This window comes from Sipha flava, unplaced genomic scaffold, assembly GCF_003268045.1.
Source record: "Sipha flava isolate LNK unplaced genomic scaffold, YSA_version1 48_pilon_pilon, whole genome shotgun sequence".
Classification (NCBI taxonomy): domain Eukaryota; kingdom Metazoa; phylum Arthropoda; class Insecta; order Hemiptera; family Aphididae; genus Sipha; species Sipha flava.
In genome coordinates, this window is record NW_020273306.1 from 245,763 (window position 1) to 268,235 (window position 22,473).

Here is a 22,473-nt window from a genome sequence, read left to right on the forward strand (position 1 = left end):
TATTACTCATTATAATTACAATAATTTACATACAATATTTGTTGAATTATGATAAACTGTGTAGGAAATTGAAATAGAAATATTTTTCAATTTTGTAATAAATGTAATAACTTTTTTTTTAACTTTTCTTCATAAAATGTCAATAAAATTATTTCGGAACGTCAAAAAAAAATCTTAAAAACTGAATAAAAATTAACTATATCATATATCTTATTAGTTAGTAAAAAAAAAAAAAAAGTTATTATCGTTTGAATAGTACATTTTTTTAAAATATAAAATACGTAGTTTTTATACATAAGTGTATTATTACAGCAATAACTCAAAATGTATAGAAAACTTAACCTTTACAGAATCAAAATTTTAAATTTGTATACTTAAGATTAGAATACAATGATAATAATAATGTATATTTATTAACGCAACTACGTCTAACAGATGATTTTATTTATCAACATATCAAATTAATCAAATAATCGATAAAAAGTAATTACTTATTTTAATTATTTAAATGTAAATATTTATTATTTTAATTATCTAAATAAAAATAACTTGAGCGGATATAGATAGGTTAGATATATTATAAATTAATATTTACATATTTTCCAGAGTTTACGTGTATTAACTTTATTTATTTGTAAATAGTATATACAAATAAATAAAGATATTGTTAGTGTATATACTATATATACTAACAATATGTTGATTTAGTCGGAGAAAAAGTAATTATTTAGATATATATATATATATGTATATATATTATTTTACTATAATCATAAAAACAATTATTAAATCAAAATGGCAATACATAATTTAAGTTCATGAATTAATAACTAATATGAAGATAACATTATTGTATGCTATCAATTTTCCTCAATAAATACATCGTGTGCCACCAGATATCGCGCTCCGTAGAAATTATATCGTACTTGTAGACTATATAGACTGTTAGTAGTAGCACGCACATCCGCTGGGCACTTACCAACTCTGTTGTCTACACACTATACTAAAGCAGTTGTAAAACACAGTCATCACAGTGTGCACGTGAAAGAGCATAAATCGTGTGAAAAATTATTTTTTACTGCTTATACATTTAACTTTAATTATGAATAATAAAGAAAATCAACATAGTGTGTCATTAGTTTTGATTTCGGCCCTCACCGCTGTAGCATTTTTATTAATCAACCTCAAATATTGTATACTTTATGTAATTCCAGTTTTGGGTATAGGATGGTTTATGATTAATTACTGGAATTTACTGATCAGAGTTTGGCAAACACTTCCAAGAGACGCAATGTAAGTATAGACAAAATATTTTAAAATAATAATTTAACAACAAAATATTCAAAGTAAATTAAACGGAAGAGGTAACATAAAATGTACAAGATTTATAATCAAATAAACCCATTAGATGTACAAAAAAACAGATTTTTATTGTAATAAGTATGAAACCTTGTATGGTTAAACTATTAAAAATGTAATTTCATATTTTCCATATATTTATACCATAGAATAAATGGAAAATTCAATAAAAAATATTTTTGACAAACGTAACTCATTACTTTATCAATAATATTCGACTACGAAATAAATACAAATTAAATATATCTGATAAATAAATTATTGTTTAATCTAATATTATGTTATTTAATTATAATTTAACCCGAGAATTATAATTCTGTAGGCATAAAAACTTAAATGTTCAATTCTTATAAAATAAATAAATAGCACGATTTAAAAGCAAAAAGTTAATATATTCTTCAGAATAATAGGTATGAAAAAGATCAAAGGTGAGTTGATTGTTATAAAAATAATCAAATTCGTAATGATTTTACAAATACATTAAATTATAACTCAAATATTTTAGGTTAAAATTTTTTGAAATATAAATAAATCTTAAACATATTTTTAAGATAATTTTTAGCAAATAATAAATCACGAATGAATAAAAATAATGAAGATTATTTTGTTATCCTTTTTGAGTAAATTATAAATATGCATAATGTAGATTCGAGAACGTTATCAATAATTCAATACGATTAAAAACTGATTAAGTTACATAATATTATTGTTTACGGTGAAACTTGTTTTGAATGTTTAACCAATAGCTATTAAATAACCACATTTTGTATTTGTTTTCATCGTATCAAATTAACTAAATAGAAACAAAAAGTATATTTTTAAAACAATATGTTCATAAGAGAATTTCGACAAAAAAAATTAATTATTGATAAAAATTAACAACCTATACCAAAAACTAAAATTAAGTTTCACATTTTTTTCTTTCTTTATTTTTACTAATAAAACTTAGTAATTTTAACTATTATTTGACAATTATTAAGGTTATACATACAAAATATTTCTATCTTAAATTAACACAACCCTTAACTGGTTTAGATAAAATATAAAAATAGGTAGGTACTATATATTTCGACTATAAAAAATAAAGATAAAATAATAACAGATTTTCTTAACCATATCTATGTATAGATTATACATCGAATTTAAGTAAAACTCCTGCCAATATTTCATAAACTTATATAACATAACACACATAATTGCAAGTAACCTCTACGGTTATGTACCCCATCAAATAAAATTTCAATACCAGTTTAAGTTACATATGTCAGAGTAAACTATATACATTTAAAATATATATAAAAAAAATTTATTTTCAAAGAATTTTCGCCTTTATATGATTTGTTTATTTATTCATTTCATAGACTATTTAAAACAACCATGATTTTTCAGATATAATTTTTATAAGTTAAGTGATTAGCCTCAGTATGTCAACGAAATTAATTGGAAAATTACGTATTTATTTAAAGTAAATAGTAGCTTTATAAAAATCAGTTAAAATAATTTAACACGATTATTTATAATTTAAAATTAAATTAATAGCTTAGATGTAATTGTTATTCGATCTTAAACAATGATAAAATATTGATAAATAATGATAAATATTCATTAATTTACACATAAATACAATGTATATTAGTTTTTACGTCATACCGAGTCAAATACACAAGTTAAAAAATCTATAAAATAATAATTATTATTGTCAAAATATTTAAATTCACAATTTCATGCTCACTTAATATGGAAACGAAGCATATGCACTGAACAATTGTAAAACATGATTAACAGAGTACTAGAGTAGTAGTATAATTCTTTAACTTGAGAAATAATTACATCAGAAATTCAAAAATGTATCAAAATTAAATAGTTTGACAATTTTATTTATTTTATTTTATTCCACAAAATGTAGTTTAACATTTAAAAAAAAACTTCAGACATTACTTTACTATTTATAAGTACTATATTACTAATATAGTACTATTTTATAAGTTCAAAAGTTCCAAAATCTTTTTATTTTATGAGATTAAAATAATTGTTAATATTATTTATTTCACCATGAATCAAAATATAATATATAATTTGATATTAAGACCAATAAATTGTAATTCTTTACGTCGAATTCAAGCTATAACGTCATATTAGTATGTTATGCTACACAACTACCTACATACCAATATTTTTACCACTTTCACTCGTAATCGTTCTTCACCATTTTAGAGTGTTGTAAAACAGCACGTACCGTTTCACTAACCTTCTACAGTTCTACAGACCATAACTATAGATAATGTTTACATCATTAATTCGTTATATTTTCAAAGTATCATATATTAAGTAAAAAAAATTATGATTGAAAAAGTAAAATAATATTTATTCAAAAATGAGAATAAGTTAAACAATAAATATTATTCCAATAATAAATCGAAAAGTGACTATGGAAGACTGATCGGGTAGTAAGCAAATTGTGACTCTTATCGCTTTGTATATAGATACTAACTGAATCAGTGGCGTATTTAGGATTTTCTGAAGGAGGGTGTTAATTGTAATTATTAAATATTATATATAATACGTACAAACTAAAACTTTTATTTTAATTAATTAATATGTATACATAATGTCTGTAATAGAGATGTAATGTATATTCGAATTCGGATAGCTTTACCATATATTATTCGAATATTTGACTATTCGAATATCAGTATTCGATGCTACAATACCTATTATTATTAAACGTTTTGTGTTGCACGAAAACGTAAACGAATAATTTTCGTCACGTATTGTCGCAATCGCGATAATGTTAACCTGTATATATGTAATTAGTATTGTGCATTATTTTATATTTCATATTGAATTATCGATTTACCTATATTCCTATAATAATGTAATACAGTGGTTCCCAACCCATGGGCCACGACCCACAAGTGAGCCGCGAGCAGTTGGTACTGGGCCGTGAACCATATTTTATTAACATTACTTACATATATTTTTAAAATATTAAATATCAGCAAGTGAAGAAGATTCGTTGATTGAACTCTAATGTGATCAGACTCTAAACTCGTTTTTTAAAACTACACCATTATTACCATTATACTTAAATATTCGGCGAGACTTTCCAGCAATTTCTAAAATTTTACTTAGAAATTTAGTGGGCTATATTTCGACAACCTGTGTGTCTTTGTGAACGAGCTTTTTCTACTTTTTAAAAAATAAATGTAGGAATAAATTGAATTTTGAGAAATTTAAGGCTAAAACTTTTCATTTTTAATCCAAATATTGATATCTCATTGGGAACAATCCAAAATTACATTAAATTGTTTAACTCTTGAATAATCTACTTCAATGAAGTTCTATTTTTTGATAAACAATTGTTTTTTAATAAATAAATTGTAATAACTAACGTATGTGCATATTATACATATATAACTATTGGTGGGTCTCAAACATTTTCTACGAAATTGGTGGTCCGCACTACTAAAAAGGTTGGTAACCGCTGATGTAATATATGATACGACTCATATCTACCAAACACCCCCCTTGTATACGCCACTGAACTGAATCAAAACAGTATGTCTACACAGATTATTGGTCACATCACTAATTTTATACCTAGATATTTCACATTTTTATTTATTAGCATAATATAAACATATGAGAATTGAGTATTCTTAATACTAAAATTAATCAAAACTAAATCGATACACCCATCAAAAAATGTCTTAAATTATGTAAAATTCGAATCATAAAATATTGTCTATAGATAAAATTTCCTAACGTTCATATTAAACTTATAAATATATTCCAAAATATTGTTTACCGAAAATATTTTTCACAAAAAATAACAAAATTCAATTATGTTGTTAAAAAAACATAAAACTCAATTCTCGGATGGTCACCCCTTACCCATCCAAGAGAACAAGTGAACGAAGGTGTTACTCCGGAGCTGGCAATCGACGACTGATCAACTATTGCCACGTCATTCTACTATCATCTTTGAAAACGAATTAATTATAATTATTATTTAGTTATTGTTTTTAAATACTCTTAATAAGATATAATAATAAGATAAAACGAATAAATAATAACAATAATTCTACTTTATAAATACATTTCATTGTTTATTAAAATAAAATTTGTATTCTTACAAATCTTAACTCAATGAATTCAGAAACTTAAAAAATCAACGTAACTCAATGATGTTATCGAGGGTCTTACCAACTCAAATCTTATAATACTTTAAGGGAACTAATTTTTTTAAATATATTCTTTGTTAATTAATTCTTAAACCATTACTTAAGATGATATACTAAAATAAGGTTACAAAAAAATTATTATGTATTATAATTTGTGCACGTATCTGTTTGTTCATGACTTGGCGTACTTTTTAAAATAATAATGACCTTATCATAGTTAAATTCAATGTAAGTGTCACCTAGTTAAGATGAGTGCAAGAATAACATAAATTCATTTTAAATACTATCTAAATTATATTATTAATATTTCTACATATATTTATTATTCACCTTCTTATAATAATAATAAGATTTAGAATAATATACTATTATAAATATTGGTATATTCTAAATTAATTAATGAATAAAAATATCACGTTTCTTGCTGTGTTAATTAACATTAAATACGTAAAATATTATTTTTTGTTTATATTATATAATATACAAATGTAGAGCCATAGTAAAGACATGTTTTGTAAGTTATCAGGGATAACTTATCACTTTTCACTGTTCTTACAATTTTGGATGTACACATTACACAAATAGACATTTAGACAAATAATAAATCACCACAACTTAAAAATGTTAGTAAATATTTTTTTCGAAGAAAATAATTTATCATTATATTACGTATTCATTTGTCTGCACATACATGCTCGTATTACGTACTTCGGCATTTTGATAATATTGACCAACAAATACAATATTCATAATGCGAGTTGTTTTTATATATTTCTGGATTGTTAAAAAAATCACTTGTTATTAGTTGTAATCCACGTATGGTTAAAATTGGCATTAAACTATTTTTTTTTTTTTTTTTAAAAGTTATAGTAAATTAAATTAATAATAAAATTTAATAAATTATAAGTCTAAACCAAGTAGTTAAATTTTTTTTTTTTTTACAGAATTATGAAAGTTTGTATTTTTAAGGATATCAAAAATCATAAATTTGGTATTTTTGAAGAATATTTAAAGAATTTATTTCGTTTTTTAAACGATATATTTTAAGGATTTTAAGAGAATATTAATCCAACCTCTACTGATAATATATAATTCAATAAGTATGACTGTATTCTAATTATTAAAAAAAAACTTTAGGGAAGGTTATTTAATTCTTGATCTATGATAGTGCGTAATTTTCCCAGGGCGTGAAAATTCCTTGTTCCACTTTGCTTATCTTATAATTTCAGCGGAAATACTATTATATATTATATTATTAAATATGCTACATAGCGTTATAGGGAGTCATCGGCTGTTCAATTATTAGACTAGCTACCTTATTATATTTTGTTATGTCTATTTAACAATCAAGGACAATATTCGCACGGCTTTGAGTTATACAGAGTGATTTGATGGTTTATCAATAATAAATAAAACAGAGAAACATATTACATACGAGCATGTGAACAGTGTTGTATTCATTATTAACAATCATTATTATATAACATTTTTAAACGTATAAAATAAAATATAAATATAAATGCTATTTTAAGTAAGAGTACATATGAATGTATAAAATATATACATGCACACTAATATTAACTATTTCAGATGAATATTATGAGAAAATTATTTTTCTAGAGTGAATTACCTATTAAAAAAAGTATTGTTTATTTAAATTATAATAAAAGATAAAATTAATCTAATCAACAAGGGAACATTTAAGTATTACGTGAGTATATTTTTTAGTATATTTGACTCCCTTCCTCCCTCCATGTTAATGTACGTCGGACAGGGACTATTCCCCCCCCCCTTATCTATCTTACATCAACGTCATTCATAGCACCCATAAATTATTTTATTCAAATTAATAAAATAAATTTCTGCAATTCAGTATCAAAATAAATATAATAATAAGAATAATAAGATGACACGTGTTCGCTGCTGTCGGTAATTCAACAACTTTTGCTTTTTTCGCGCGTTAATTTTAATTTTGATAAATATAATGCTCACATCTGATTTTAAATTTAGCTCCCTAAAGTACACTTAGATTTCTCGATATCTTTCACACATGTTCTGCCGATGTAATTCTTGAATGCTCCTCAAGTTGTATACTAGTATTATAAAATTAGTTGTTAAGAATTACATTATAATTTAAAAAATTAAATATTTTATTTAATTTGTAGTTATGAAATCCTTCATTATTAAAGGACCATATATGAGGGTAGCTGAGTGAGTTATAGTCCCAATATTAAACAATGAATATGCATCTATTATTTTCTATATATATATATATATATATATATATATATATAGGTTCTTAAGAAAAAACTAGATAGCTTACTTTTTCATTATAACTCAATAATTAAATTTGATAATGTAAATAATAGTCTATAGTTGAAAGAAATGCATATTTAAACCATAATCTGTATTGATTATAATGTAAATATGTAATTTATTTATGTCTAATAAGCACAAGAACTTGTTTGAATGTAATATTCAACCTGACTTCATTTATAATTTGTCAATAAGATAATAATAAACTTATACATTATAGACAATAATAAAAATTCTTTTTTTCCAGATTAATCAAAAACTATATTATATATTTCATTAAGATAAGGAGATGGAATTTATTAGGATACAACACGTATGCTAAAATTTTCCAAAGAATTGTTTTAAAACAGCCTAATAAAATAGCATTTAAGCATGAAGATTCTTCATGGAGGTATATAGAGGTAAGTATCATTATGATTACAAATATAATAACTTATAGCAAATAAATTAATTCAAATATAACTGTGTAATTAGTTTAAATGAAATGATAAATTAATACAATAAATCCCAATACAACTTTAAGTGGTAGACATCAAAAGGATCTACATAAATCATAAAAATATATTTCAAAATTTTAATATTATCATTACTAATTTGTAATAGTTAATTAAATACCAAACCCAAAGTCTACATAGCAAATTAACTGTAAAACATACCACATTAAAAAATAATATAGGTATCACTATTATAAGATAATATTACATTTATTTCTATTGAATATAAATTCATAGGACACACAATATCAAATTGAGATGAATAAACTACACATGTACACCTTCTTACATTTTTTATAAACATTTTAACTATTCTAAAAATAAAAGTTTAATATGATTTAATTTTCTTAATAGTATTTTTGGAAAATTGCATTTTAGTTAATAAATTATATTAAGTACATGTCTTTAAACAATTTAAAACACTGAAGACAATTTAATAGTTACATTAAGTCTATTCAATAATACCTTTTACAATATTATAGTATAATTATTGGCTTGATGAGTAGGTGTTTCTAAAGCTTTATAGTATACATATTTTTATATTTAATTTACTTAAATATGTCATATTATTTCAAGCTACATCAATGATTTAAATAATATTATATAGGAATTATCAATCTTAGATGATTATTATTTTTAAATTTAATCCCAACTACTCTTTCTTAATAACACACTTTGATCTATCAATCAAATATTATTATAAAAAAAAAAAATAATGTTAAATACACAAAAATAAATAAAATTTAATAAATTAATAAATTATAATATAGTAATGATTTTCAACTTTCAAGGTAGAAGAACGCAGCAATCAAATTGCCAATTATTTTAAACAACAAGGTTTTAAACGAGGTGATGTAATAGCTTTGTTTATGGAAAGTAGCCCAGAGTATGTGTGCCTTTGGTTTGGTTTATCAAAAATTGGTGTTATCTCAGCTCTAATTAACAATAATTTACAAGCTGAAACATTGGTACATTCCATAAAAGTATCTAACTGTACAGCAATTATAATCGGCAAAGAACAAATCAATGGTAAGTATACATATATTGTATTAATATACTTGAGAACATCATATAATGAAATATTTAGACTATACAATTTACATATGAGCTAAAAAAATTCAGAAAATGATAACCATTGAAAAGTTTGAATTTGATATTACAAAAAAAAAAAGAAGGAAAACACTAACAAAAATAACCTAATAATAAATTATAATATCATAGTAAAATTGAAGTATATTTAATGTATTGTACTTAAAATTAAATTTTATTTTTTGTCTCAGATAATTAACTATTTCAAAAATAAGGTCCATGAAAATAAACAAGCAGTCAATAACTTAAATTAAAATATTAGTTATGTTAAAAATGTAGAATTGTGGTTTAAAAATACTTTAAACATTAAACCTGGGAAATAAACTTAAACATAGACTGTGTAATGCTAATGCAGTTTATAATATATAATAGTTACAAAAACAAATATTTTAGTATTAATGAACAAATGTTTTGAAATATAACAATAAAACTTGTTACTTACATTATAGATTAAGTTGAATTAAGTTCTTCCGATGAATTGTTATCAAATTAATAGTTATTTAAAATAATTATAAAAAGCAAAAAATTATAACCATAAGAAATCGAAATTTGAACTTAATTCATAATACTATATAAAAGATAAGTAATAACTAATAGTATAAGAGCAACGAATTTATTACATGATCACGAAGTTCATAAATAAAACTACTTCTATAAAACAATATTACTTTTGTTGTTTATTCAATGTAGTGACTAGCGATAAAGAATTCGCGGTAATTTTTATCATTTAAAATTATTTTTGATAAGAAAAAATTACAAACATAAATTAAAAATAATTATAATATTATCATTTATCAAATATAAATCTGTACTTACCACCACAAATTAAAGGAACGTTTAAGTACAATAATGCCCATGCGTCTTAAATATCTATGGTGCATCGACTTTTTTTAAAATTGAGAAGAACATAATATTTTTATCAAGCAATTGATTATTGCACTGTTGATGAATGTTCTTCAATATTATAGTTTTTTCCTTTTTAATTATTCATAAAAAGCTTCAACTATATATTATTCATACATCTAATAAGTAAATTTAGTAAACCTAACATATGTAAGTCAATATTTCATTTATTAATGATTTTTTTTTTTTTAGAATATTATTGTAGGTATATATGAAGGGTACAGGGAAAAAACCAGAAAAGTCACTTTTTATTTATTTCGAGAAAAACGTGTTTTTAATTTCAAAACCTAATAATTTTTGCCTGTATGCCAAAACTTTCGGTGGTCATAACTCACGACTAATCTGCTTTTTTCCCAGATTCGACTTCTTGAATTATAGAATACGTCAATACAAATAATTTGATACCAAAATAACCATTATGGAAAAAAAGTGACTTTTCTGGTTTTTTCCCTGTACCCTTCATATAATTTAAACAATTTATATTGCAGTGAAAAACTAGTTAGAGTTGATACATACTTATATTAATATTAAACTGTATAACTTGCTTATCAATTGAATACCATATTCAAAATCTAAATGTTCAATTAGTAATGTTTTTATTTTTTTTTTTTAAATATACTATCTACTTTCGTAAATATTGAATTTTAAAAAATATAATTTTTCACCAATTATATTTTTTATTATATAAATATTTAATACACAGTTGACATGAAAAAGTAATTTTACAAAATAAATAATAATTATGAACACTACTAGACTTTCTAGTATTTTACTACAGATTTCAGACTTCAGTAATTCAGGAGAAATAACGAGAATATAAAATTTATATAATACTATATATATTTGATTTTGTTGAATAGTCATGGTATTTTGTAGAGTATAACCTATATATATTATAGTATTTTCTCGAGTACCTTATGCTATTATTTTTCCTGAAATATAAGGTGTTCTTTGCTGATATTTAATTAATAATAAAAATAAACCAGTGTGAATAAGTAGTTTTAAAATTTATTTGAAACAATTAAATATTTTTTATACCTATGATATAATAGTTAGAAGCTACAATATACCTACCATATGATTAATTATTTATCAACACAAAAAATATTTGTTCAATAATTACTTGTTAAAAGTTTAAACTCATTTTCATACTTAGCACAAATAAAATAAACTAAAATAATTTCATTTACATCATTGCAAACATGGTCTAAAATTTTAAAATATTTTACTTTTACTTCTCATTATTAACTAATATTTTTTTGAAGTTAATGAATATGAATGCTTTAATGAATCTTATTAAGTTTTAATAATACATACATTTGTTACTTTCTTTAGCATTGATGAACATTGTTAATACAACTGTTGATGATAAATTAAAAGTTCTATTCGCTTCGTCCAATGTGTACATATCGAATTACACTAATGACACTACTTTAACTAATACGCAATTAAATAATGCAACTAACTTAAATGAAAAACTAAAAGAAGTATCAAAAAATGCTCCTGTTAAAGAAATTTCAGAAGGTAAATCTAGTGACCAAATGTTATACATTTATACATCAGGGACTACAGGTATGCCAAAGGCTGCTATTATGACCCAATCAAGGTAAAAATAAAATATTTTTATATAAATTCTAATGTTAAAAACTATGAATGTAAAAAAAAAAATCTTATACCAAAATTATGTTATATTTAGTCAATTTTATAACAAACTCACTTGAAGCTAACTTATTCCAGGGCAATATATATGGCAATGGGAGCCAAACAAATTGCTGGTATATATGAACATGACATTATATATACTCCATTACCATTGTATCATACTGCTGGTGGTATATTGGGTGTTAGTTCAGTTCTTTTAGGAGGTGCTACTTGTGTTATAAGATCAAAATTTTCAGCATCTAAATACTGGACAGATTGTCTTAAGTATGAATGTACAGTAAGTAAAATATGTATGATAATTGTATAACTACTTCAGTAATAACTATTTTACATTCAGGGCCGGATTTAGGGGGTTGTAAATTTGAAAAAAATAAGCATTTTCTGCAAGTGTTTGGTGAGGATAAGGAAGTAAGATTAGGTTGGGTTTATAAGTAAAATATTTAAATTACAAAATAAACGGTTTAACTTCTATTTCATATTATGATACCACAAAAAAAATATTAGACTATTGAGAAATCGAAGTAGCAAGGTTATTGATATTTTAAAGTTGAACAGTACGTCACACAACTTTTCATATTGTCATATTATTATTCTTATCAATTATAGTACAAATAATATTGATATTTCATATCAATCAGCCGTTTCACGTGTTCAAGATAAACAATTTGTTTTCCTACGTTAAATTTGTAAAAATCTCAGAAAAATTTCGGGGGGGGGGTTCAACCCCTAAACCCCACCACTAGTTGCGCCACTAAGTGTGAAATCAGTAAAAATGAATAAAAATATCAAAAAATGACTTAAAAAATAATAAACACCAAAAAATGCAAAATTAAAATTAGTTATTCGGATTCACATGCTAATAAAACACATTTGGGCCAGGAGAGCATTGTTTAAAAAGTTCCAAAAATAAAAATGTAAAATGCAACAACTTCCTAGCCCTAGTTATCATTAATATTTAATAACTAATAATATATTTATATATTATAATTGCATACAAATTAGTAATGAGTTAACAAGTATAAATTAAAATTTTATTTTCGATACTTATGTTATTATGTTATTATCTTGTAGACTTATAGACATTTTAATTAAAAATAGTTATAAATTAACACATATTTTAACTTGTATAGCAAGCCACCTGGCCACTGTTGTAGATATATACGTGCCGCATAAGTTCTAAATAAAAACATGTGATAACGCAGAGAAAGATGTAATTTGTACATTGATGCGTTAGACCGTAGAGGTAGACTTAGGTACACTTAAGTCTTCAATCATACGTCCATACAGTATTAGAAGCTTTACTAGAAATTTCAAATAATCTAAATCAAGAAGATGTTATTAAAATCAAATTTAAAAAACTTAATGAATCCATATGTGCTCTTGAAGTGGCATTTTATACAATTTTTTGGAATGATATTTTAGAGAGGTTCGATTTAACGAGCAATCTTTTACAAGAACCGAAAATAATTCTTCAAACTGCTGTAAATTCCTTAAATTTTCTTTTGTCATTTATTCAAGAAATACGAATTAAATATGAAGAGAAGGTACTAAAAAAAGGAAAAGTAAGGTCAGGATTAAAATATTATGTGCCAATTCGTTATCAAAAAAGAAATGTAAGGCTTGTAAAGTTTGCTCGCGTTAAATATCGCGTCAACTGTCCGGCCGCCAACCCGCTCGCAAAATCGCGTTCACCTAGGACACACTGTTAGTTCATTAGATAATAATCAAGCAGCCTCAATTCAGTTATCACCAAAAGTAAAATTTAGATCAGAAAGTTTTATTTCATTAATTGATCAATTGGTAGTATCATTAACCCAAAATATAACTGCTTACGAAAAAATTTGTCAACGTTTTAGTTTTTAAATAAATTTGAAAAACTAGAAACGTCTGAGCTACGATCTGCTGCAAATTACGTTGTTAGCATATACCCCAATGATTTAGTAATGATTGGTAATGAATTGATACAGTTCAGTTTATTTATCTATATATATATATATATATTAGGGTGGTCCTTATTTTTCGAATTGAAAAATTTGATGAGGAGTACCCCAAATTTTGTTCTAAGTATTAAAAAAATAATTATGATAAAGTTTGAACGTGATAAATCTACCCCTTCCCGTGCCTCAAAGGGGTTGAAGTTTTTGTAATTGGAGATGAATTTTCATTTTTAAAGTGTACTCTCTTAAATATTGAGGTTATGCATAAAACCTAAAGTTTTTTTTATTGTTTAGTTATTGTAGCTACATATATTTATTAAATAAAAGTTTCTTATAAATATGTTGTAAGATTGATGGTTTCCTGTTAATTAAAAAAAAACTGAATGTTTAACAAAACTAATTATCATTTATCAGCTAAGACTTTTTTTCAACAATTTTAAATAACTTATCAATATTTAAGTTTGTAATCAACAGATGACATTGTTTTTCAGTACTATTATAATAATATTATAATACATGCTAATATTTTACACAATTAAGTAGTATGGCTTTTTGCTCTACCATGTAACGATGCAGTTCAAACAATTAATGTATAAAGGTTTTAAATACTAATACTATTAGTGCGACTACTCCCTCATGATGTCAAGTCTTGTGTATACATTGGAAAGTGTTGCTACAACAATCACAAATTGAACTCAAATCTACTTCAATGACAGGGACGATTCCTCTTAATTTTTGTAAATAAATAATTCTAATTTTGTTTTGATGATATATTAGTATTTTTGGTGACGGTATATCGATACATTGATATTTGTCCTCCGATAATAAAATATTTAGACTATGTATTTTTAGACAATAGGACAATAGAACCACAAACATATATCTTTGACAATAACACTTATTATATTTTTATCTACATGTCATAGCCATATATCTTATAATAAATTTAATAGGCGATTAATAGAAATAGAACATAATATTAAATTGCCATTATCAATAAATCTGTCGGTTTGTTTAGACGTTCAGTTGTGTCATAAGTTTGTGCAACTTTTTTACACAAAGTGTTATACGTTTCTTTTTTTTTTAGTTTTTACGTTTGATTTAAAAATGCCCCGTCAATATATTTTTCTTTTAGGTAATATGGTCAATCAAATTACTGGAAATAAATTACTTTCCAATGGAGACTACCTTCGGGTATTATTTTATAACATGCGCGTTGTAAATTTAAATTTAAATGATAGTTCGGGCCTTGTTGCTGATGAATGCTTATTGTTTTGGAAAAAAGCAAGAATTTCTACTTAATATCATTGTGATATAGTTCGAAAAATAAGTTGGCGAAGTTTAGATAAAAATAAAACAAAAAAGTCTGCAACACAACAGTACAATGAAAAAAAAATTCAAAACTCATTAAATAATTTGTTTGATATTGCCCACAAAGATACTTTCAATATAATTAAAATTAAAAAATACAGGCAGTTTTTAACATTATAAAGACAAGAAGGTCATGTTGGGTATATGACAGGTGTGGAAAAAAAATTATGTGCAATTGAAGAACGAAGATCTGAACGAGAGCAAAGGAGAGAATTGTTTAAGCTAACAAATATCGATTATGGAACCGGGTAAATTAATTTTGTAATTTAAAAAAAAAAAAATTATCTAATGATAATAACAATAATTTACTCAATATATAATTTAAAATTTACTATATCTATTATTTTATTTGTATCATTATATTTTTCTTTGCCCATCTAACAGTGTTAATGTTGAAGAAAGTATATCAAGCGGTGATGAACGTAATGTGCTTAACTCTAAAGATTCCGAAATGTGTGAAAGTATTACAATGCCAGTAAAAAATAAACGAGGTAGGGAAGAAATTATGACTAGTCGTCTAGCATCAGCTTTAGACAAACGTAAGGTTAGTGACAGGGATGCAGTTCACTAATTAATAGTATAGTGCCGAGGTATTTAATGTAGATATAAATGACTATGCAATAAATCACTCTTCGATTAAAAGAACTTGTGAAAGTTTTTGTTACTAAATATCTTCCGAAATTAGAACAGCATTCCATCAATTAAACTTAAATTCTGTAGTTGTTCACTGGGACTCAAAAATACTTCCTAATTTGATAGGAACAATAAATGTAAACAGATTACCAGTTATTATAACAGCACCAAACGAAGAACAACTTCTTGGAGTACCACATTTGTCATCTAGTACTAGAAAGGAAATTTCTTCTGCAGTGTATGACACATTAGAAAAAGAGATTAGAAAAAGTGCAAGCGTTTGTTTTTGATACCACAGCATGCAATAGCGGCAGATTAAATAGAATATGTATGCTATTAGAACAATATTTGTTAACATTTAATTTTAAACAGGCTAATACTGTTTTTAGCTTATCGGCATCACATGTTTGAAATTATTTTGCAATCAGTTTTCTTATACTCAAAACTTACAATAATGTCCGGTCCCGAAATTTCTATTTTTAAACTTTTAAAAAATAACTGGAAACTAACTAAAAAATAACTGGAATCAAATAGATCAAACTAAATTTAGTACTTGGGTAAGTGATAATGGGGTAAAAAAAATATTGCATAAAATAGCCGATGATGTTATATTATTTTGTAAAGATGCTTTAAACCAAAATCTGCCAAGGGATGATTACGAAGAATTTTTGGAATTGGTAATAATTTTTTTGGATGGCGTACCACCTAAAGGTACCTATTAATTTTAAACGTCCAGGAACTTATCTAGCTAGATGGATGTGTAAAGGAATATATTATTTAAAAATATTCATATTTCAAGAACAATTTAAAATGACAAGAGCAGAAATTTCTTTATTGAAAACTATGTTGTTTTATTGTAAAATACTATATAGAGTTTTGGTTTAGGTCTCCTAATGTCATTGAAGCCCCTTATAATTATGTAATTTTTTAAGAAAACTTGAAGACTATAAATCCGATGATAAGCAAGTGGCTGAGATCGCTATAAAATATGTATTAATCATTTATGGTATCTTAGAGAAGAAACCTCTTGTTTTTTGATATTTGATGACAGGATTGATAATCTGATAATCTGTAAAATAACAAATAGCTAAAAAACTATTAGAAAATTACGATCATGAGGATGACGAATTTAACACAGAAATTCAAAAAAAATATTTATTAAAAATTGACGACGTCTCACAATTTCTAAAACAAGACTTACCACTTGAATTATTGACGCCTAAATTGAAAAATATATTCCGAAGGTTCCAATTAAGCATGGAGTTCTTACATCAAAATCCGGAAAATCGGCCAAATATCTATAGTTATATAAAGGCCAACAATATTTTACACCATTTGAGCGTCATAAATTATGCAGTCAAACATGGAGTCAAATTGATGGAACATTTTAATACAAAATTTACAAACAATGAAAATCAAAAGCAGTATGTATTGAAGGTAAGTTATATGTTAATAATTAATTAAGATAACTAGTGTCACTTAAGATTTTTTTTAGGTAATACAAGAATACCGTAAAAAATATCCAAGTTGTAATAAAGACATGTTAACAAAGGATTCAACAGAATAGTAAAATTATTATATTTCTGTCTTTTTTTTTTTTTTTATGTAATTTTTTTAAATCAAATAATAACATAATAAAAATGTTATTTATCTATTTTATATAAATATATTATTAATTATTTATATTTGAAAAATTGTCAAGAAACCTTTTTAATACAGCATATTATGTTCTATAACAAAATGTGTGTATGATTTTTAGGTAACTTTAAAATTTAAGAGATTAGAAGACAAAAACTTAAAACTTATAACATTTCCTAAAACATTAAATTGGACCAGTTTTTTTTAAATAAACGGATAACCATCAACCTCACAACATATTTATAAGAAACGTTTATTTAGTAAATATATATACTATAATAATAGTAGGTACTTAAAGTTTTTTGCATAACATTAATATTTAAGAGAGTAAACGCAAAAAATGGTAATTCATTCCCAATTAATAAAACTTCAACCCTTTTGAAGCACGGGAAGAGGTAGAATTATCACGCTCAAACTTTATCATAATTATTTTTTTAATACATAGAACAAAATGTGGGGTATTCGTCATCAAATTTAAAAAAAATATTGACTTCTGTAGCTAAGGACCACCCTAATATATAATATATATTATCTATATATTATATAGAAACACGTAAAAATAATGAGCAATGGGAAATATTTTTACATAGAATTATTGAAGAAAATGTGGTGTCCAGCTGTAGCGGGGAACGATAATTTTCAAAAATGAAGTTTATAAAAAACCTACTACAAACTTCAATGACACAAAGTCGACTGTCAGGCCTTGCGCTGTTTATTTGACTTACTACGATCATTGAATTTTTCACAAGTTGTTGAAAAATTTGCGCCGACAAAATTTCGCAAAGTTATCATATAATAACAATTATTCATTAAGTTCTATATTTATATTATAATGACAATTGGCAGTACCTATTATAATCTAATAAATGTAATTTACTACCTTTATTGTTTCATCACAACAAATCATTGTTTTTTTCTAATCAAAATTCGGATTATTTTGAATTTTGGCTATAAATATGTTTAATCGAAAAAAAAATCTACTTCTAAGGGTGGGCCTAGGGCCCCCACGTTCCTAAATCCGGCCCTGATTACATGAGTATATTCTCTTATTTATATTTGTATTTTAGGTTGCACAATATATAGGTGAAATGTGTCGTTATTGTTTAGCTTCACCTCCATCATATGCTGACAATGCTCATCAGGTTCGAATGGTTATTGGAAATGGTCTTCGACCTCAGATATGGGAAGATTTTACCAGGCGTTTTAATATACAGAAAGTAGCAGAATTTTATGGAGCTACAGAAGGAAATGCCAATATGAGTAAAAAACAAGTCTTATATAAATCATTTAAATTATATACAAGTATACTTTTAGTCTAAATAATTAATCATTTTATATTAATAATGACGGCTTTAAGATTATTATAATTTTACATTTTTAGCCTAAAAATTTTAGGTAGGTACCTACTTATTTGTTATCTCCAGTAGGTATAAAAATTATCTCCTCGCCACTCTTGTTTGTTATCGCTCCGCCATATAGGTTACATTATATTATTACGCTATTCCTACAATTATCGTGTTTGTTTTAACTGGTGATAGATGATCTATTTTATCTAATTTAATAAATTATTTACGCTGTCGTATGCAAAATAAATAATAATTATCTTCGTGAGTGTATGGAAGTTAGAAAATAATCAAAATAAAGAAATTGAAAGCCCCGGTCTTTTGTCGAAATAGATGAAAGTTTATTTGTGCGTAGAAAAAATTATGCTGGACGTATTCTGCTACAGCATTGGATTTTCGGTGGACTATATAGGGAAACCAACGCGTGTTATACATTTAGTGTACCTGATCGATCGGAGAAAACATTATTACATTTAACACAAAAATATATAAATCCAGGCTCAATAATTATATCAGATTGTTGGAAAGCTTTAATTATTTGCAGCAAATTCCAATATAATACTGTTAACCACAACTACAATTTTGTTGATCCGTACACAGGGGCACACACCCAAAATATTGAGAAGTTAAGGGGTTCTGCAAAGTGAGGAAATAAAAAGTGTAGTGAAACCAATAGAAATTTTCTGGAATTGTATTTAACAGAATTTATGAGGAGAACACGTCTTGAGGAGCATTTGAAACTACTACATTTTTAAACGATATTTCTGAGTTCTGGCCTCCTTTGTAATTTAACATATTTTTTTATAATTTATAATTATAATACATTTTTAAAATTTTAATTTTATACATAAATAATATTAAATTTTGAAAAAGTATTTATATTTATTGTATTGTTTATTTTATTTACGGCGGGGCTATAACAAACAAGAGTGGCAGGGAGATACATTTTATACGGTGGAGCGATAACAAACAAGTAGGTAACCATTTTTATTATTAGGAATTTGTTTTTTAAAAAGCTTATTTATATTTTTTTAACGTACTTCAAAAACAAAAATGCATTTAAAATAAAATGAAGTCTTATGTACAAAGTAGATCTAAATGTTTAGTAAATTTAAATAATTTATTCATAAACATACTTGTAGAAAATGTAAATATTATAATTAAGCTATTTGAAACCAATTCATAAATTGCAAATAATATCATACCTTACATTCTTACATTGACTTCTTACATAGGATCACTTTAAACATTTAATGTTAGTGAATTTTTTTTTTTAGTAAATGCAACAAATAAAGTGGGAGCAGTAGGATTTATTCCATTCATTGGAGAACCATTTTATCCTGTCACTTTAATTCGTGTAGAACCAGATACTAATGAACCAATCCGAGGAGCAAATCATCTTTGTATTAAATGTGAAGTTGGTAAGTTGTTAATTAAAATTTGATTAATTTTATTGTTTTCATATTTAAAACACATTTATCATGTTTCTAATTTAACATAAAAAAAATTAAAAACACAATTTACTTACCTAAATAGGAGAACCTGGATTATTGGTTGGGAAAATAATAAAAACAACAGAAAATTCTTTTAGTGGTTATGTAGAAAAATCTGCGTCTGAAAAAAAAATCATCAGAAACGTTTTTCACAAAGGAGATCAAGCATTTAATTCTGGTAATGTTTTTGTATACATTTATAATTTTATTTTATTAAATATACATTTTTGACTTAGGTGATGTATTGATTCGTGATGAACACAACTTTTTTTACTTTAAAGACCGTACTGGAGATACGTTCAGGTATATTACAATCATGATAAAATAAATATTTTTTTAAAGTGCCTATTTAAATTTCTCTTATCTTTATATTATAAAATTGATTTTAATGTACCTAATAAATAATAATTAATATGTTTTAAATCAATAAAATGTCCATAAAAGATTTTCCTAATCTTATTCTTATTAATAATAATTTAATAACTATTGTAACTATTATACTAGCTTCTGAATGATTATTAACTTCAATCAGTTATATTTTATCTAAAACTTGTATATTTAATCTTAGACATTTGTACAACTCATTATACTAGAATCATTAATTTTAATCTCACATTACTGAATACTAATTTAAATTGAATTACACAATATTTATAAAAATATATGTCAAATACCTCAACAAATATTTTTCTAAAATATTATGCAAGCTGAGTTAATTTATTTAATTTATATCTTTCTAAAATATTTTTATTTGATGATAAAAGTAAATTTTAAAAAATAACATAATATAGTAAGTAAATGTTTTATAACCGATATTTAAACTCAACATATGTTAGGTTAATTTATAACTCGTAAAAGTTGGTTCCCAACCTTTAATAACTAATAGTTTAATTAACTATTAGTTATTAATAAAAAATTATTAGTTTTTGAAGATTTATATCTGTTAAATGAATTAGGTGGAAAGGTGAGAATGTTTCTACATCGGAAGTTGAAGCGGCTATCAGTAATATAGTGAAATTAAAAGACTGCATAGTTTATGGAGTAGAGGTAGTATAATACATAAAAAAAAAAAATAATTAAAATGTTCCTGATTTAATAATTGATTGACTTAACTTAGGTACCGAACACAGAAGGTAAAGCTGGTATGGCTTCCATTGTTGATGAAGCAGGAGACTTGGATTTTGATAAATTATGTGCTGGTATCAACAAGCAGTTACCAGCCTATGCACGACCATTATTTTTAAGAGTTATTAAAACACCTGTATCACTCACTGGTAAGTGTTTACTTACATGTAAGTTTCATGGTGATATTTAATGTAATATGGATCATAACTTTCAGGTACATTCAAAATGAAAAAAAATGATATTCAAAATGAAGGATATGATCTTACAAAGGTGGGCAACGATTCATTATACTTCAATGAAGGAAGCAAATTTGTACCTCTTTCTCAAGAATTACATGAAAAAATCACAAACGGAATAATAAGATTATGAATTACTCTATACAATTTTTTTTCTGACCATTGTACATATTGGTTCGCAAGGGATTTTTAATGTAATCAAATTGTTGTTTACTTATTCACATATGGTGATTTACATTGTATAATGTTTAAAAGAAAAACCAAAGACTTGACATTTTTTTTAGGATTAAAGAAGTGTTTCCTTTTTGTACATCAACTAAACATTAAGTTTTTTGTTATAATATTTGATCATTGTTTTAAAATTTTTTAATAAAAGTTTATGTTACTTTTATTCAATTTTTATATAAAAGAGCTACTTTATAAAATTGATTGAATTATAATTTTGAATAGCTAAACCCACTTAAAATTTATATAAAACGTGATAGACTACAATAAACTAACTAAAAAAATTAAAGACGAAACACAATATATTTAATTTATTATATGTTAACGTAAATTAAACCAATAAAATTGTAATACAAATGTTTATTATTTGAATAGTAATATTTCAATTAACTAGATACACTTTTAGTAGCTACTCTAAAGTAAAAATAAAACACAGTTGGAAGTAGTTTAACATATTTATATTTT

At 24.6% G+C, this 22,473-nt stretch overlaps 3 protein-coding genes across 5 annotated transcripts in view; 2 read left to right on the forward strand and 1 right to left on the reverse strand.

Annotated features, from left to right (window-relative positions):
- Positions 1 to 10,116, reverse strand: part of LOC112690119 — a 28,734-nt gene extending 18,618 nt beyond the window's left edge. For both annotated transcript variants that reach the window (XM_025564044.1, XM_025564045.1), the window contains exon 1: positions 9,885 to 10,116. The gene's annotated coding sequence lies outside the window, so the exon portion shown is untranslated. The remainder of the gene's footprint in view (positions 1 to 9,884) is intronic.
- On the forward strand, positions 942 to 22,179 carry LOC112690120 (long-chain fatty acid transport protein 4-like). Its single transcript, XM_025564046.1, has 12 exons — positions 942 to 1,293; positions 8,107 to 8,260; positions 9,145 to 9,382; positions 11,681 to 11,951; positions 12,083 to 12,284; positions 18,654 to 18,846; positions 20,207 to 20,350; positions 20,466 to 20,600; positions 20,659 to 20,725; positions 21,379 to 21,469; positions 21,540 to 21,696; positions 21,762 to 22,179. The coding sequence occupies exons 1-12, from the start codon at positions 1,103 to 1,105 to the stop codon at positions 21,914 to 21,916; spliced, it is 1,998 nt and encodes a 665-aa protein (XP_025419831.1). The 5' UTR covers positions 942 to 1,102; the 3' UTR covers positions 21,917 to 22,179.
- On the forward strand, positions 14,348 to 17,528 carry LOC112690121. 2 transcript variants are annotated; one of them, XM_025564047.1, is made up of 5 exons: positions 14,348 to 14,681; positions 15,467 to 15,563; positions 15,700 to 15,859; positions 17,193 to 17,385; positions 17,444 to 17,528. In XM_025564047.1, the coding sequence occupies exons 1-4, from the start codon at positions 14,654 to 14,656 to the stop codon at positions 17,250 to 17,252; spliced, it is 345 nt and encodes a 114-aa protein (XP_025419832.1). In that variant the 5' UTR covers positions 14,348 to 14,653; the 3' UTR covers positions 17,253 to 17,385; positions 17,444 to 17,528. The 2 variants fall into 2 exon arrangements, with proteins under 2 accessions (XP_025419832.1, XP_025419833.1); XM_025564048.1 differs by lacking the exons at positions 17,193 to 17,385; positions 17,444 to 17,528 and adding an exon at positions 16,338 to 17,186 and having other exon boundaries at positions 14,349 to 14,681; positions 15,700 to 16,276.
- Positions 22,180 to 22,473: the final 294 nt, after the last annotated feature.